Source organism: Gallinula chloropus (genome assembly GCF_964237585.1).
Source record: "Gallinula chloropus genome assembly, chromosome: 3".
NCBI classification, from domain to species: Eukaryota; Metazoa; Chordata; class Aves; order Gruiformes; family Rallidae; genus Gallinula; species Gallinula chloropus.
Window position 1 is genome coordinate 102,896,070 of NC_140087.1, and position 18,499 is coordinate 102,914,568.

An 18,499-nucleotide genomic window follows, 5' to 3' on the forward strand; every position below is an offset into this window, starting at 1 on the left:
CAGTGAAGCAGGAGTCTCTGAGATCAATCTGAATTGAATTCCGTTTGATTTATTACAGATTCAGAGAACCATCTCTGAGCTAATGATGATACTGCCAGTTGATCCCAATTGTAGATGACAACTGCCTTTAGTTCTGTGTGCGCGTAAAGGTGCTTTTATTCACTTCTTTCTACATCTGCTTGTGTTCTCTGAACATCTTATGTCCCTACTTCTCTGCCATGATCTGAGGCATGGGTTGAAAGTGGATGTCTTCTGAGGCTGACATACTTTACCCTAACTATAATTATTGGATTCAACATGGCAAACTCAGATGAAACTTGTTTGTGAAATTAGATGATTAGATAACTCCTCTCAGAGCTTAAACTCTATGAAGCTATAAAAGATAAATTGATAAATAATAGATATTACAAAAAAGTATGTGTTGCATTCTGTCATAACTCATGTTTATAAAACGTATAGTTCAGACCATTAACAGAACTATAACAATATGTTAATTATTTATTAAAAATTGAACTGTCATATAATCACTCTTTATAGAAAATTTTAGGACTTCAGCATCATCTGTAAATCCTTTAATATCTACAGTGAGAACTTCAAACCAACTGTGCTTAGCATTTTAATGAATTAAACATCATTGCTCTGTTTGGTCGATCTCTATTATTTCTGCAATGTTTCCCAGGTGCAGAAGCCTCCTTTAATTGGGTCTTCGCTGTCTCAGTGAAGTATTATCATTTTGCAGTTACCTCTGGCCAATGGCAAAGGCAAATTGCACTTTTGGTCTTATTTATCATAGTTCATATATTTTTATATTTCCTCTTCCAGCCTTTTTTTTTTTTCTTACATTTTCCTTTTTCATTCATTTTTCCCCATTCACACCTACTTCGGAAAATGCTGGAGGGATTTTGGCAAATAAAGTCTGCTGAACTTTATAAGAAGTAATATGAATTTTTGTATCTTTTGCACCTAATTTGAAATAACTTTTAATATGAACAAAAAAACCCATCTGGAATTATTTCCAAATATCTAATGTATGACTAACTTCTGCTGGAGGTGACCCAGGCTGGAGGCAAACCCAGCCAGGATGCTCACCAAGTTCATAAAGACATTTAGGAACCCCTGCTGTAATTCTGCTTTCTGAAGGAGGGGGATGCTGCCTTTCACACAAACAACCTGTTTAACTTGGAGTATTTTTGTGTTTGCAGGTCAGGATGCTGTTCCTTTTCTATAATTAGTGAACATGTGATTCATGAGTAAAATCTGTACAAAGCCTTTTCTGACAGTCTAGTAACTACTCAAATTCTGTTTCTGACTGAATACTTACCAAATGATTGGTCAAATCATTAGGAAATCCAAATTTTGTTTTCTCTGATATGACTAAATTAGTAAACATTTAAATGCTCTCAATCCCTCTGTTGCTATCTGCTCATATAGACCCCTGAAATCATTTGATGTTGAGCATGTGGGCTTCTGTTTAAAAGACAGCACCCATTTGTCATCATTTTTCACTGAATTAGGCACTGAGACAATGACTGCCATGAAACAGTAGAAAAAATGACATTATTGATTAGAATTACTTTCTTCATGAGACTTCTATGGGGCTTGGAGTTAATGCTACAAGGTGCTAAATGTCTCCTAAGAGGAGTTTGGATTACCAGTTATCTCATAAATGTCATGAGCAGCTGAGACCACCCAGTGCCTTGCAGATTCAGACTCATTATATACACATAAATTCCTTTACGCTGCTGCAAACACCTGAATGTTAAGTTATTCGTAAATAGACTCAAAGTGAGTAATAAATGGTAAAGCACTTTTTGCCATTTCTTTTCCACATAGCCCCTTTCTGGCTCTGATTTTGACGTATTTTTAAACAAAAATATTCCTTTGTTTCCACAGGAGAAACTATGTTGAAGGAAAGTATTAGACTTATTTATGCCAAATATGAAAGGAAAAAAAAAATTTCGAACCATTGTCTCAGAGCAGTGAGTGCATGCAAAAAAATGGTAACAAAAGTAATTTTGATGTTTGCCAGATATTGACACCTTTAAAAACTGTATATGTGTCAGTTATGAAGAACTTGTAGTGATCCTCTCCTTGCCTTCACACAGACAAATTCAGGCAAACTATGTTTAGAGACCACACAAAGATTGAATGCTACATGCTGATGTACTTTAGATACAGTTCTCTGTCAGACTCCAGATTATTTCTGGTAGCATCATCTGCTGTATTAGTAACACCTTCTTACTCTGTGTTGTCTAAAAATCACATTCACTTTGTGAAGCCTTATTTAGCTATCTGAAGTTTTGATCAAAAAGATGCCTCTCCTAGCTCAAGGCAAGCATAAGACCCCTTTTACCTTAGCCTTTTAATTTTCATCTCTTGAAATGGCAACTACTCTTCCCCCACCAACGAAACAAGAAATTAAGATGTTAATTCTGTCTTTGGCATATGAAAAATCTGAATTGCCTTTTCCTTCAGGGAATCTGGCCTTTACAAGCAGCCACGCTTGGGATTTCATTTACAATGACTTAAAAAAATGATAGTCATATCAGGATGTTTCTGTCCATGACTAACCTAATCCTATTTAAAATCTTTGCTTTTAAAAACTAACTCTAAAACTAATAGAAGAAAGAATGCAAATTCATTGTGAACATAGAAAAATGTTAACTTCTCAAGGGGCAGTGTCAATTTTAATTTCTTGCATTTATTTTAATTTTCTTAATGAGGTATATTAAAGGAGCTGTAAAAAGAATTCTAACCTATTGTCTTTCAAATATTTTGTTCACTGCATGATCTAACCTGAAAAAGTAAAGAGGTTGTTAGGTCTGTCTGCTGAGACAAGTGAGTGAATTCTGGAGGCATTTGCTTGTCTTTGTGCCATGACTGAAATAAAGATACAAGTTTTTCATAAGGTCATTTTATGCCAGCTAGCTTTTCAATATGCACTATATCAAATTCAAAATACATTTGTCTGTATATTTTATTGCACATTATATTGAATCTATAAGGTATTTTATAGAGATCATTATGCTTCATATTCATCCCATTATGCTTTATTGAGTTCAGTGTAATCTTTAACCTATAATGCACTTTCATTTTATTTGGTAAATTAGATCGTTTTCTCCTTCTTTTTTTTGTGGTCATGATTACTCAAATGCTTTTTTTCATGTGACTGTAATGCTATTACATTATGAAAGTGTTTGACAGAAGGCTTTTATCAGCACTTTGTTTTTGAAGTGGATTTTTAGGAGTCTATAAACTGGCTCAAGTTTAGCATAAAATGTCTACCAAGATTGTGGGCACCAGTGTTTTAAAGCCTGGTCATTTCAAATTATTCAGTAAACAGGGTTTGTGCCACAAATACATGTCTGAAAATCAACAACCATTCTCAAGAAATTTTATAGTAATTAATGCCTTTACTGGTGTTTTAAAATGCATTATAATTGACACCATCTCAATCAGGGCTTTGAATCTTAGCCCTTTAAATCTCTGTGAGCTGTATTACCTCTGTGGATTGGAAGTGGGCAACAGTTGTAATCTGTCCTTTGGTCTAGCATTTATAGCAGGAGCTAACAGAGGCCTGGCTGTCACACTGATTCTTTCCAGCCCTTTGTCTCCTCACTGCAAAAATAAGAATATTGTTTACCAGCTAACACTGTTCTTTGCCATGCCAAATGCTTGGGGATAGACTAGAGAAGAATAAGGCATTTTGCACATGGGAATCATTACTGTTGATCTATAAAAACACTGAATGATAAATGTTTCTTTTCCTTTTCTTTCAGATTATTATGTTAAGAGATTACATTCCCAAAATCATTGGTCCAGATGCTTTTAATCTGTATATTGGCCTTTATACAGGTTATGATCCCACAGTGAATCCTACGGTTTCTAACATATTTTCAACAGCTGCTTTTCGTTTTGGTCATGCAACAATCCAACCAATAGTAAGGCGATTGAACGCACAGTATTTACATGATCCAGAACTCCCAGATCTTCATTTACATGAAGTATTTTTTAGTCCTTGGAGGCTCATTAAAGGAGGTATGGTTTTATTTAAACTTGGGGATTTTTCAGAATATCATACTTATTTTTTTTAAGGTTACCTATCTTGACTTTGGAGTAGAAATTCAAATATTTCATTGCATCACTTATTTTAAATTGTTGAGTAGGTTCCAGAGCATCTGGAACAATTATTCTGATTTGAAGAGCTGTCTGAATCAGACAAAAGTCACTTTTCAGATTAAGCAAGTCTGGTAGATTGACAATAGATTACTGATAGATGACCAATGATGAAGATACTTTGTTACACCTCAGGAAGTAGATGCATCCTTTTCACAGCACTATTACTTCTACTTCAATGTGAAGCAGATTAGTACATGTATTTGAATGTGAAAGCCTATATGGCCAAAATTTAAAAAACATAGAAACATACAGGCATTCTCAAATGTTAAGTTACAATGGTGTGTATGTATACATATAACATTGTACTATTTTTGTGTTTAAAGGTGGCTTGGATCCTTTACTAAGGGGTCTTCTAGCACATTCAGCAAAACTTCAGGTGCAAGATCAACTGCTGAATGAGGAGTTGACAGAAAAACTGTTTGTGTTGACCAATAATGGTTCACTAGATTTAGCATCATTAAATCTGCAGCGTGGCCGTGATCATGGACTCCCAGGTCTGTTGATTTTTATTGAATTTTCTTCCAACTGATAACTAAACTGTTACTAATATTTGGGATGTAATCGTAAGCTTTTAAATAATAGCTTAGGTAATTAAAACAGTAATTTAAGTCTCTTTTAAATTTAAGATGCTAATATTTTTAACTGATGGAAACAAAATATTCCCCAGCATTTGAAATTAAAATACACTGCTAAGTCTGGAATCTGGAAGGATGATACTACTGCATGGATCTGGGTATGTTCCATGTAGATACTTAAGAAGTAGGGCTTCTACCTGCAGCAGCTACTTGCCTTCAGCAGGCTGCCCCCAGCCTGTGGGTCAGGTCGATTTAGATACAATCTCATTAGCTCTACTGACCCCAGAAGGTGTTGAGATGTTTCCTCCAGGAGTGGTCTAGATGGCTTAATTAGATGTACAACTAATTTTTAGAAATATTATAATTGTCCCTGTTTTTTGCACTATATTTCTCACTCCAGTCAGGTCAGGATAAGATTTAATAACAATCAAGGAGCATTAGCCCATTAGGTTATTGGTGTCTCAGCTTAGAGGAAAACTATGAAGCTTAGTTCAGTTTGATTGCATCAGCTGCTAAAATATACCATAGGTTCCCAGTCCTGTGTAAAAATGTCCTACAAGCATTGCACAGTTACTGAAAACAGAAGCAGCAACCTTCAGCATGGCAGACTCATGGCAGGGTCTCTTTCTTTTTCATTTCTAAATTTATGTCCAAGGCCTCCCTGCCTGATCAGATCACTTGTCTTCATGAATAAGAAACAATCCTGCCTGCCCTTCTATGCTCTGAACCCACTGTCCCACCCATTGACTGACTGTCAAAAGGCATTAATGTCTCTGGGTGACACCCCTTTCCATTTCTCCTGTGTGACTCCACAGCTAGGAATACACAAGTCTTTTTCCCTGAACAGAAGCAATGAAGTCTGACTCTGGCCTGGAGTTTAAAACTCTTAGCTACATGAAGGTAGAAATGCAGGTTTAGTCTCTCAGAGCAGAAATTAAAGTTTTGTTGGGAGATGGGAGGGGGGTTGATTCCAATGGTGTAAAAGAATGTAAAAGAACTGTATTTTCTAGAGACTTGGACATGTGCCCATTACAGTCTTCTTAGTAAAGTGCTTTAGTTACTAACTTCATTCAGGTAACTTCTTACTCACTCTTCTTCTAACTCCCATATTCCTAGTCTGGAAATCTCAAGATACAGTGGATATTCCTGTTATCTAAAATTATGTTTTAATTCTTTAAATACATGAAAAAAATGTTAAACCTTTTTTTTCTTCATGAAAATGAAGTAGTAATTACATATCCTGTAGTTTCAGATCTTATCATCGTTTCCCTGATCAATTTAACCAATAAAAATCCATCTATTTTTAGACATAACTGTCTAAAACTATGACTAAAGTTGTCAGAAAAGTGCTGTAAAGTTATTAATTTCATGCAACAACCTTAACAGTCATGTCTAATCTTCCTTTTAACATAATATTGGCAGGTTATAATGACTGGAGAGAATTTTGTGGTTTACCAAAACTGGAAACACAAGCTGACCTGAACACAGTAATAACTAATCACAAGGTCACCGAAAAAATAATGAAATTGTACCATAATCCCAGCAATATTGACGTTTGGCTTGGTGGTCTCGTCGAAGACTTTCTTCCAGGTGCTAGAACTGGTCCCCTGTTTGCATGTATAATTGGAAAGCAAATGAAAGCACTAAGGGATGGTGACAGGTGAGTTTATTCAATCTGTTGAAGCAACTGTGTAAAAGAAGCAGAAGCAATGGAGATTTTACAGATATGTGAAGATACTTCCCAGAACATAAGAACACACGACACTTAAACATGCTTTAAACAAATTATTCCCAGCCATTTTCACAGTTTTATCTTAATTCGTTCAGTTTTGTTGGGTGAGCTTTGCTTATTCTTCTTTGGTCTGTATGTAGTCCAGTTCCAGATTGTGTGGCAGTTGTTAGTGAGATGCGCAAATCTGCGTTTCTGGTGGAAATACAGGGTGTCACCAGCAGTTAATTGTGCCAGGGACAGGCAAATTCTGTGTGTGTGTGTGGATGGATGGATGGATGGATGGATGGATGGATGGATGGATGGATGGATGGATGGATGGATGGAGTACTGTGCAGGCTATTCATTCACTGGGGGCTCCACTGGGCTCAGGGTCCTTAACTGGAAGAACCACATTTTTCATGCAATCACAGCAAAGTCCGAGGAATAGCAGAGAGCTTCCTACAGGGGATGGCAAAAACTTCACATACCTGATTTTACATGAAACAGGGGTGTAGAGTGCTCTCAGAACTGCCTCACTAGACAAAGCATAGGATGTCTCTTCACTCAATCCTGCACAACCACCTCCAGGGTCTTGTGCCAGTTCAACCCTCCACACCAGGAAGGCGGGAGAAATACAGCTTCCAGTCACAACAGGGTGCAAGTTGCAGTTTATATCTTGCTTCTGCTCCTGAAGCAATTATAAAGCCAACCCTTGTTTCATTTCCCTTATGTGCTTGTGGCAGTAATTTTGAATCTTGTGAGAAAACTAATTTTAAACTGCTCACACCACACCAGTAGTGGTGTTTTAAGTACAGCTGGTCCTCATGTTCACCTTTAAGCTCCTCTCATAAGTCACTGTTGTCAAAAGAAACCATTATGTAAATAAGCATCCAAGGTAGAATTTAAATCTGAACTTTAAAGATGTCAATTAACTACCTCACAGGAAAAAGAGATGTTAATCATAAAGGTGGTATCTTATTAGCACAAACTGTATAGACAACAAACATTCCACTCAGCTGTGTTGAAAACATGGTTGAGTGTCTTCTGAGTCATATAGGCATACTTGACCCTATCTGGGAAAGGATAATCTATTGAAACCCTTCCAGCCTTGTTTCCACTACTCAGTGCCTTACAATACTACTTACTATTCAACATCTTATGACACTTCTAGTATTAATTAAACTTAAGCATATTTTAATGTTGACTCCACACTGAGAAATAGAGAGTTCTAGTAATAAAAGAAGTTCCCAGTTTTCTGCCACAAGGTTTGCGTCCACTAATTTAAGTGTGAAATGGTGTTCTGTCACCAATACTATGATAAGGAACTAAGAGAAGTCAGAAGTACATAGCAACATGTTGTAGCTGTCACACAGTACGTATAAGAATGGAAAAGTCTAACATTTATTGCAGTGCCTTGTTAGATAAAGTACTGTATATTATCTATATCTGAGCTGGTAACGCTACATGCTTACTAGATATCCTAATTGTCATGTCAGTTAGTAAGGAATTCAAAACATCTCTTGTAACATACTTGTTTAAGTTCAGAAATCAGGAGTAAGTGGAATTTTTGACTGACTGAATTTCATCCTGATAGCCTCAAAATCTGTCAGTAATCTGACAAAACAAGAAGGGATTTCTTTTTTCCAAAGTACTAAACTCAGGCACTGTCTTTGTCCTCAGCCAAATCACCTGGAACAACTTGTTTTTGTTCTATCAGACTTTACTTTCTTTTCCTGTAGCCTCCTACTCCAAATCTTTTCTTGATCTCAGGATTTGCAGTGGTTCAACAAAAATCCTGAAGCTGACTTTCTCATTCTTTGCACAGGGGAACTTGTGCCTCATGTATTTTTTTTTTCACCTGTAAAATTTGGATTACCTGATACATATCTGTTGGACCAAACTTTGTTAGAGCAATCACTTGTCTGCTGAGCAGATCAAAAAATAATGATCTGATCAAACCATCTCAGAAGAGTAGATAAAACTGAATTTCATAATGAGAATTTTTTTTAATGTATATGAAGGACAAAATGAAATCTGTAGGAGAGCTGAATGGAGCAAAGTTTCTAAAGGCTTTGGTTATGGAAAGGGAACTGAGAATGGTTAGTGAGGCTTCAGGATGCCCTGAGGAATTTGCGGACAATGAGTGAGTGGTAAGAGGAAGGCATCTTTTCTCTCTCTCTCTCTCTCTGTCTCTCTCCAGTTTCTCCGTCATCCTGTCACAGTGTGGCTGAGCTATGGGACATCGACCCCATCCCTGGTCCTGTCTTCCTCCCACACAAAGTTGGAACAGGTTTCTCCAAAAACTGTCCTGATGTGGGAAACTATTTAACTATATCTAAAGCCAAAATTTCACATGCACTTACCTTACTTCCCCTGAAAATATCGTCATCCCCCAAGAGCATACTAGCAGCATACATGTTCCCCAGAACATAAGCAGGACTATCAGACTTCTCCTTTTCACAGTAGCATTTCAGGGGCTCACAAAACCCTACCACTGTACACATGCAGGTCTGCACAGGGTCAGCATTGCTGTTCCCTTTCATTCATAAAAATGCAAGCACAAACACCACAGACCTTTCTAGAAACCCCAGCCTTGTTACCCTAGCGTTATGGATGCTCAAGTACTGTGTCAAACCTGAGGTCAGTTTGTGTAGTGTGATTATACCCGTACTCTACTGCTCATGCTCCTAGGACATGTTACCACAGCATTTGGGAAAACCCTAACAGTCCGAATATCACAGAGGCTGTCTTAGTAGTTCAACAGTGCTTTACTGTTTAGTGTACTAATGCAGATGTGCTATCAAACTCTTCAGAATATTTTTTTAATGTATATAATGTGAGTTTATGTATAAAAGTTTTATTTCCCTTTCATATTTTCATACATAAGCATGCACGTATGCACCATGTATATTATATGCAGTATATATAATTTAATTGATACAGCTCTGCAGCACCAACTGGTTCTTCTGTTCTTTTCTCCTGACTGATCTGACAAAATGGAAAAAGCAGCTCCTCTCTGTTCCAGCCAGTTCTCTTAGCCTACCTTTGTGAATGATCAAAAGCCCAATTACTGTCTTAACAATTTTCTGCTAGAATTAATCTACATATCTACAGATTTCTTAGCAAATGAGGACCTCCACATTAAACAGAGAAGTATTTGGCAATACTTGTTTTTATAGCAACCATTCTGTAATGACAAGCAGAATTCAAAAGCTACAGCATGGGGAAATCTATTATGGCTACTCCTGTAAATATCCTGTAATTTATATTTAAAATATTTTACGAGTGCACAGTGAATACAAATGTGCATAAAATTAAGCATCCAATTAAAAAAATCATCCATTCCAAGTTTTTGCTCAGGATTCTAACATTTTTGTGGCAACATATGATCAAGGAAAAGCAATTCTGCATATTTGAATAAATAATCATTTTAACTATCTGATTTTAATACATCATCTAAGTTGACAAGTATGTTGGATTCACACTAGACCTTTCTTGACTTTCAATCTGAGTATATAAGATCATGGTGTTTACTTTATTATTGTTTTTTCCAGCTACATTTTGGTGGGGGTTGGTCTTTTCCATAGGTCGTTGTGAAAGTAAGAATAATCATCTCTATGAATTTAATCTTTTCAAAACATTTGTATCATTCTTTCCAGATTTTGGTGGGAAAATGATAATGTTTTCACAGAAGCTCAAAAGCATGAACTCCAAAAACACTCATTGTCCCGCGTGATTTGTGACAACACAGGAATTTCTGAAGTGCCAGCAGATGTCTTTCAACTTGGAAAGTTTCCACAGGATTTTGAGAACTGTGATAATATTCCTGCAATGAATTTGGGAGCTTGGCAAGAATTCTATCAGGAAGGTAATCTGTTATTTACCATTTTTTTCTGACAGGGGAGAGTAATCAGCAGGTAGAGCATCACTAATTAGCATAACTCCTTGGTTATGGTAGGTCTTGAGTTTCTGGTTTCCTATAGACCTGCAGTATTTCTACCACTCAGAAACTGGATCCTTCTTTCAGAAACTCTTTCCTTCTTTCTCTGCTTCTTTGTAGAGGAAACGTGTGGGACACCAAAGAGCGTGGAAAATGGTGATTTTGTATACTGTTCGGAATTTGGAAAGTCTACTGTGACTTATTCCTGTCAGTATGGATTTGAACTACGAGGAGAAACACAATTAACCTGCACAAGTAAAGGATGGAATTTTGAGGCTCCCAGTTGTATAGGTATCTTTTTTTGTGCGTTGTTTCTGAATTTTCTAAAAGCTTAAGTCCAGCACAGCTTATCAGAAGTTTACTCCATCCCATGCTCTCTTGTAGTCAATCTTCTAGGTTTATAGGTTCAATAACATGATAATGTGAAATTCTTTTTGCTCTAGAATTGCTATCTTTATCTTCACTCATCCTCATTCACCAATCAAGTTTATGATAGAAAAATGTCATTAAAAATTACATAATTAAGTAAAAATTGAGTCTGTTAACAACCATTTGGGGAAAAAAAATAAACCCACAAATCAGAATAATACATTGCCTCTTCCTATATTCATCATCACTGCCAGACAGGTATCATATTCCTAGCATTGTTTCAATGGATGCTCAGGATACAAAATGAGCCCAGCACCAGTTGTACATATATTAACCTAGTAAGTTGAGCAAAAATGACAAAAATACCCAAACCATGAAGTAAGTGAAATGAAACAAAATAATTATCACTTCAGTTCCAACCCCCCTGTCCCAAATTGCTGTGAAAAAGTTTCCACAAGTTAATTACTTCTCCAGGTACAAAAATAGAGCAAGTGAAAAATCACTAGAAGATGGTATCTTTTGGCTTTTCGCACGTGTTTTCAGGGAAATATTTTCCTGTTATTTTAGATATTCTGTTGTCTTTTCTTTTTGTCTTATTTTATAGTGTTGAATAAATTAGGATAGGAAGAAAGAGAATGTGGCAAATATTTAGCGCTTGCACTAAGTCAAGGAGGTCTCAGCTTCTCATGTCCTGCCAGTGAGAAATGTGGAGGTGCACAAGGAGCTGGGAAGGGACACAGCCAGGACAGCTGACCCAAACTGGCCAAAGGGATATTCCCTACCATATGACATCATGCTCAATATACAAACTAGGGGGTCTTGGCTGACAGGGGCAGCAGCTACTGTTTGGGAACCAGCTGGGCATTGGTCAGCAGCTGGTGAGCACTTGTTTTCGTTGCAGGCTTTTTTTTCTCTCTCTCTTTTTGTTATTTTCCCTTTTGTTATATTATTTTTTGTTGTTGATGTTATTTCAATTATTAATCTCTTCTTATCTGAACCCATGAGCTTTCTCATTCTTACCCTCTGATTCTCTCCCCGATCCCAATACAGAGGGGAGCAAGCAAGTGGCTGTGTGGTGCTTAGTTGCCAGATGGGGTTAAACCACAACAAAGACCTTCACTCTTCATAGCCATGAAGGATGAATTCTTTCTGTTCATATTTCAAATGTGTGTATTTATAATGGAGAGTGTGAGTATATATATATTTATAAACATATACTCAAACTGCTCAGCTTTATAAGAACATAAGACAAAATGAAACCTGAAAAGGCCATATTTAGGAATATATTATGGATGGTGGTAAATTAATTTGAATGCAAGTGCTGCAGCTGATCCTCAATAAAGTCTGCTTATCAGTATTTCTGTGACAGCAGAATAGAAAGCTATTCATTCTAATTGTATACCTGGTATGAAAAAAGTCAAATGAAATTTGCAGCTCTTTCCTTTATTCAAATCCTATTTATCCACTGAATTCCACCCACATAAATACCATATAAAGAAATAAAGCTGTTAAATGAATTATAATAAAATCTTTTCAATAGATTAATGTTCTGGCAGCAAAGTGAATAAATAAGTTATATGAATGAATCATTCCTTGTCCTAGTTTCTTTTAATATGTTCAGTAATGTAAACAAAAGACTGTATATCTGCTATAGGAAAACAAGCTGCTGCATATATTAAATAAGAAATGCCTTTATTAAAAGAAAACCATCAAAACCCACTTATGCAGATGCTACTTGAGTTTTACAGCAGAAAGCACTTTGTTCCATGCATGTCTGTGCAATGTGTTTCCATTCTTTTAAATGTTCAGCAAATTAGGAATAAGTCAAGCAATATAATGAGGAGGATAGAGCTTAGCATTTCTGCAGATGGTTTCAAAATTATATGCTGCTTTGGAAAAGACAGAGTGGCCTGCTGGCAAAAGCATAGGAATCTGAGAGCTGTTAATTCCTGCTTACTAACTTTGGCTTTGACAGAAATAATTTCTATGGATTCAGGAAGTCATTACTCCTAGACTATGCTACCTTCTTTATAGTAATTACTACCTTACTCCTGTTAGATAACTGTTTACTTTGCATTCATAAACTACTGTTCCCTTTGAGTAGTAGGGTAGGCTGGTAAGATCTGTCATGCACTACGTAGTGATGGAAAAAAGAGCTTGCTAGTTAGCAGGTAGTGTAACTATGGATCTACAAAAGCTGAAACAGAACATTTGAAATGCAGTGCAGGTTTTCCTTCCCAGACGATGACGAAGTCAGTGGGAGTTAACCCAAAATGCAATCTTGAAGGAGTAATACTTAGGAATCTTCAGCCTGAGCAACAGATTATTTCCCTGCTTCAGGGAAGTGATTCGAGAGTTAGTGTTTCTTAAGGGTTCTGAAGTTAAAGATTATCCATTGCATGATTAGTCTTTTGACTTTCGTGCTTGATTGATAGCTTTGGACACAGCTACTGCTTTGTATTAACATTTAAGGGGGGATCTGATTTGATCCTATTTCCAATGATAGAATTCCCTAAGTGGTCTGAGTGACAATGCTAAGCCCGTAAATCTACAGGGTCAGTTTCTAATACTGATCAGACACAGCTACTTTAGCCTGAACTAGCAGGTCAAACCTTGCAGTAAGGAAGGAAAGGGATATAAGCAAAAAGAGAAGACACAGAAGGCTCACCTATTTGCCCACATATGGGGTTTTAAGTGCTTCCCATGAGTCAGAGACATTGAACAAACTGGTAAATATTACACAGGACCAACAAAAAACTAAATCTGTGTTTAAAACTTATTATTAGGCAAATGAATCAAGTCCTCTAAGTAAATATTACACAGGAGAAAAAAAAAAAGGTGGACTCCATTCTTTCCATCACTGAATACTTTCTTCCCTGCACTCTACACAAACTCCCATTTCATCATATAATTAGAATGTGAAAGGTCTTGAATGGCCTCTGGAATAATATGTTTATGCACCTTTTCCTATGGATAATTGTTTACCTGCTCATAATTCTCTTAGGATATTGTCATTTCACAGAATTTATACAGTATCTAGAAACAATAATCTTCACAGTGATATCACAGATTACCATTATAAATTTTGTATCTAAAGCTAACCTGAAAACTTTGCTTCTCAAAATCATCTGGAAGTGCATAGAACTGCTTACTATCATTTTCACAACCTCTTTATAGTATGGAAAAAGTTTACAGAGGAACTCCAACTCTTAAGGCATAAACACATGCAAGAAGAGATCTTAACTTTACAGTTTACATTTTTTGAAAATTCAGCCAATTGCCATGTCTAGCTTTTTATGTATTACCAAACCAGCATTTCCCTTTCTCATACTTTTCAGCTTAAAAACAAGGCCCCAGAAATCAAACCAAACACCCCTCTGATCGACAACATGCTTTAAACAGTAACTATGTGAATTTTTGGCAGCATCTGTGAGTCATTTAAAGTGTACACCACCTATGTTTATTGAATGCTTTTAGGTGTGTTTGAGAAGGTAGTAACCACTCTCTGTAATTTGTAATGATTATTGATCAGTGTGCATTTATTTTGCAGACATCAATGAATGTGAAAATGAGATTAATCCACCATGCTCTCCTTCTGCTAAATGCATTAACACTAAAGGCAGCTACAAGTGTCTCTGTACTGATCCTTACAAGCTGTCAGAAGATGGAAGAACATGCATTGGTAACGCTTTGTGAACCTACTGTCCACTAAAACTTTCTCTGTTCTGTTTTACAATGTTGTAAAAGTAATAAAATTGAGATTTATTGAAATGTTGTTAGCACATGTAAAAAAACTTACACAGTCATGGGCATAAATATACAGCCATATTCTGTTAAGTAAATGAAGGTATTCAATAAATAATACAGACACAGAAGTAAGCTGTTAATTTTCCATTCCTACCATATATAAATGGCGAAGTATATCCTGATAGTGCATACGAAGCAGAGGATCAAATCTGTCTGTTTCTTCTAGTTAATATCTAAATTCAGCATCTGAATCTTAACCAACGCCCACCTATGACACAAAAACCTATAATCCAAACTCAGGAGGATGCATATCTACTTTACCAAAGTGCCCAAGCAAAGCATAGAAATGTTAAGTGCTGTATGCCCCACAATCATAAATAGGCTGAATCTCACTGACAGCACATTTCTTTTTTCCTGTTTCAGTGAATAGCTTGGTTATGATGTGGGATTGTACTAACACTTATTATTAATTGCACAAAGAAAACACAGGATGATAACTCTCCTTAATTGCACAAAGAAAACACAGGATAACTCTCCAGCAAAAACCAGACATCTTCAGTGATGTGATGCATATCCACTTCTCAGGGGTACATGAGCATATCCCTCAATGGAGACCCCATTCCACAAACGAAACCTTAAGTGAGACCATGTGAGATCAGCACAGGCCCAGGAGTGAAGGCCAGTGGGATACTGCACTAACACAGCAGCATTTGGCATCCCTCTAGGCACCGACAGAAGGACCTTTCCAACAGTGAATGTTGCCAGAAGCATCCGCCTCTCCCTCACTGTAGCAAATGTAAATGCAAACCCTCAGGATCAACTTTTTTGGGGAGAAAACTAAAAGAAATTGTGTTAGTCATTCAGAGTTTCATCTCTTAAAATATCATAAAAAAACCCAAACTGAAAACCAAACCTTCTTTGTAGATGTTTCTTATTTTTATTTACAGTGTATTCCTTTACCAATTCCACCATGGTCATGTCTATTTACCACTCTAAATCCAAAGACAAAACCCTACCTTCAGATTAAAGATACTAGTTCAGTGATGTTGAGTGCAAGAAAGACAAATTATCTAGGAGGGCACTGCACTGGTAGCAATGCAAGGCAGCTCCAAATATAAGGTAAATTTTGTATTTCAAGGGAGGAAACCAAAAGCACTTACAGTAACCTCTGCTGTGCCAAGTGATCATTTCCCCAGATCAAACTGAGCATGTTTTTCAGAGCTTCATTGGCTTTCTGACAACTCAAGAAAACCAGTGCAGGGACATCCACCCAGGCCACTGATGAATGGCTAGCACTAAAGGTTAGAGCCTTCCTTTAGACCTCAGTGTAAAGGAGAGTTTGTCATCTGCATGGACTCGTCCTTGCGTGCTGTGATAATGTCTAGTTTTCTGGATCCCTGGAGTCTTTTAAATGACATCATCCTCCTTGTTAGATAGAAGTATTCAATTGCAGCTATTCTTTACCTTATTAATCATCCACTGGGAGACCCTAGCTAACTACTGTGAGCAAGAGGTAATGCTTGAAGATAAAACCTTCTATAAAAGCAATGTCTGAGGCATACATACTGAAGAATTAATGCTAAACCAAAGTTTTAGCTTTATCATTATGTGAACCATAACCCTGATAATCATTCCTGGGCAACATTCAGGAGGAATGAGAAGTCTGTGTGCAGTTGCAAGTCTTCAGCCTCACTGGGAGTACAGAAACATGGATGAATAGCTAACATGGCTGGAATATTACAACAGATGACAATGTTAGGGGTTGGAAGGACCCTCAAAAGATCATCTAGTCCAACTCCCCAGATGGATTCAGGCTCTTTAGGAAGGACAGACAATAACAAAGTCCTCACCTCTTCCCCCTTCCTCCTCCTTTCTCTTATCTTTTATAGCTAAGAAGACATAATAAGATACTAAATATCCTGGTTCCATTTGGGTCAGCTGTCCTGGCTGTGTCCTCTCCCAAGATCTTTCTCACCCCCAGCCTACTAGTGTGCATGTGAGGAAAAGTAGGAGAGACAGACATGATGCTGTGCCAGCACTGTTCAGCAGTAGCTAAACCCCTGGTATGTTACCAATACCTTGCTGGCTACCAATACACAGCACAGAACTATGAGGGCTGCTGTGGGGAACATTAACTCCATCTCAGTCAGACCCAATACAGAGATAAAAAATAATGCTCTACTGTGAAGTGGGTCAAACATTGGAACAGAGTCTCCGTTCTTGGAGATATTAAAAACTTGATACGGTCTTGGGCAACCTGCTGTAGTTGATCCTCCTTAAACAAGGAGGTTTGACTAACTGATCTCAAAAGGTCCCTTCCAACGTCAGTGATTCTTTGACTCTGTGATTAGGTATGGAGAAAAGGAACATGATTCTAGCAGTGTTTTATATGTTTTCCCTGCAAACTGTGGTTCTTGACATGCTTGTGTGCTTGTGTCACTGTCACTTTTCATACTGTTTCCATTGAGAATGAAGTATTTAATTATCTACTTGACAGTAGATTGCTTCCAAAAGTGAAAGGAGAATGTTACCAAGTCAACTGTGCTCTAGTTTGTTTAATTTCCATATTAAAAATTGTATGACAAATTTATAAAAAACAACTTTTCTGTGTTTTTACTTCAGCTGATATAAGTTTTTATCAAGGTTCTTGGGTGGCTTGGTTTGTTGATCTGCTGGTTTTGCATTTTTATGGACAACATTCATAAGGCCCAGATAATTTCACCCTATACTTAGAAGGAGGTTTTCAGCTTTGGTAAAAAAGCTTTTCTAAACCAACATGTTGATGATAATAAATGAGCAGCTGAAATTTAGCAGTAATAAGAAATTGGGGATCTGCAGTATAGAGAGATTTAAAATTATGAGAGCACTTCACATTATTATGAGCATTTCAATCTTCAAAACTAAAGTGCTCTTAAAATTTTGAAGAGCTCTAGTAATGCTAACTATTCAATACTGCAAATCTATATAACCTTCAATCCTGCTTTTATTGATGGAATTCGTCAGTAGGCTCAAGGCTTTCTTTTCTAAGGTTAGATAATGTTTTTCACTCTGATGGAAACTTGTATAGAGTAACTTTATTCAGGAAGTGTTGAGTTGCCTCAAATCAAAGTTGCTCAGCCCATACCACTTTGGTCCATGGTTTGTGTAAGTCTTACAAGTAAAATCAAAAGTTATGAACAGAAAAGTCCTAACTTTCCATCTGTGCATACTGTGAGAAAAAAAAAGCCGACATATTAACAAACAGTGAAGATATTTGTGTATGTTTTGCCTCCCAGATAAGTTGGTTAAAAGTAATCCTTTATAAAGGCTTAGCCAATGGCAGAAACTTTTTAGGTTGAAGTGTGTCATATGATTAAATAATTACGTGTTCCTATCCTCAGGACAATGGAAATAAGCTTGCTTTAATAAATATTATTTTCTTTGATGTGATTTCAAAGTAAAAGGAATCTAGATGTATTTAGACACATTTAAAAAAATATGATGAAAAGTAAAATTCATTACAAACTTGAAAAAAATACTAGAAATACTTTCAACCAGTGAAGTAGCATATTTTTCCATGATTGATGGATGAGGATTATGTAAAGTGGTCATAGGAAACTTCTCTCTAATTCAGTGAGTAATACGGTTTTGACTTTACCTTCTAAATTACATGATAAATCCATGAAAGATCTATCCAGTGTGCTAAATTTCTGAAACTTTAATGGGACCTTTGAGTGCAACTACAAATATAATACATTATGAATTAAAGGGATAAGACCCTATTGTGTGAGTGTCCCTAAGAAGAGTGGGCTCTTAGCTGGTAAATAAAGATTTAATTCGTTCATTAAAGGTGTCAAAATGTAGTCCAAAGGAATTAACATGAACAAGTGAATAGGTTTAAAATTAAAGATTAGTATAAGCAGACATGAAAAAATCTCATATTCATTTCTCTAGTCTTGGTGAGCAGGTTAATATTACCTCCAACACTGCACAATACAA

The 18,499-nt window shown here is 36.6% G+C and overlaps 1 protein-coding gene across 1 annotated transcript in view; it reads left to right on the forward strand.

Moving 5' to 3' along the window:
- TPO (thyroid peroxidase) overlaps nucleotides 1-14,470 on the forward strand; it is a gene marked incomplete at both ends in the record, with an annotated part of 48,000 nt that extends 33,530 nt beyond the window's left edge. Inside the window, 6 exons of the mRNA XM_084261168.1 lie at nucleotides 3,780-4,038; nucleotides 4,503-4,673; nucleotides 6,177-6,414; nucleotides 10,125-10,333; nucleotides 10,526-10,696; nucleotides 14,325-14,470. Of these exons, the coding sequence (XP_084117294.1) occupies nucleotides 3,780-4,038; nucleotides 4,503-4,673; nucleotides 6,177-6,414; nucleotides 10,125-10,333; nucleotides 10,526-10,696; nucleotides 14,325-14,470 (1,194 nt within the window). The remainder of the gene's footprint in view (nucleotides 1-3,779; nucleotides 4,039-4,502; nucleotides 4,674-6,176; nucleotides 6,415-10,124; nucleotides 10,334-10,525; nucleotides 10,697-14,324) is intronic.
- Between the last annotated feature and the right edge of the window lie 4,029 nt (nucleotides 14,471-18,499).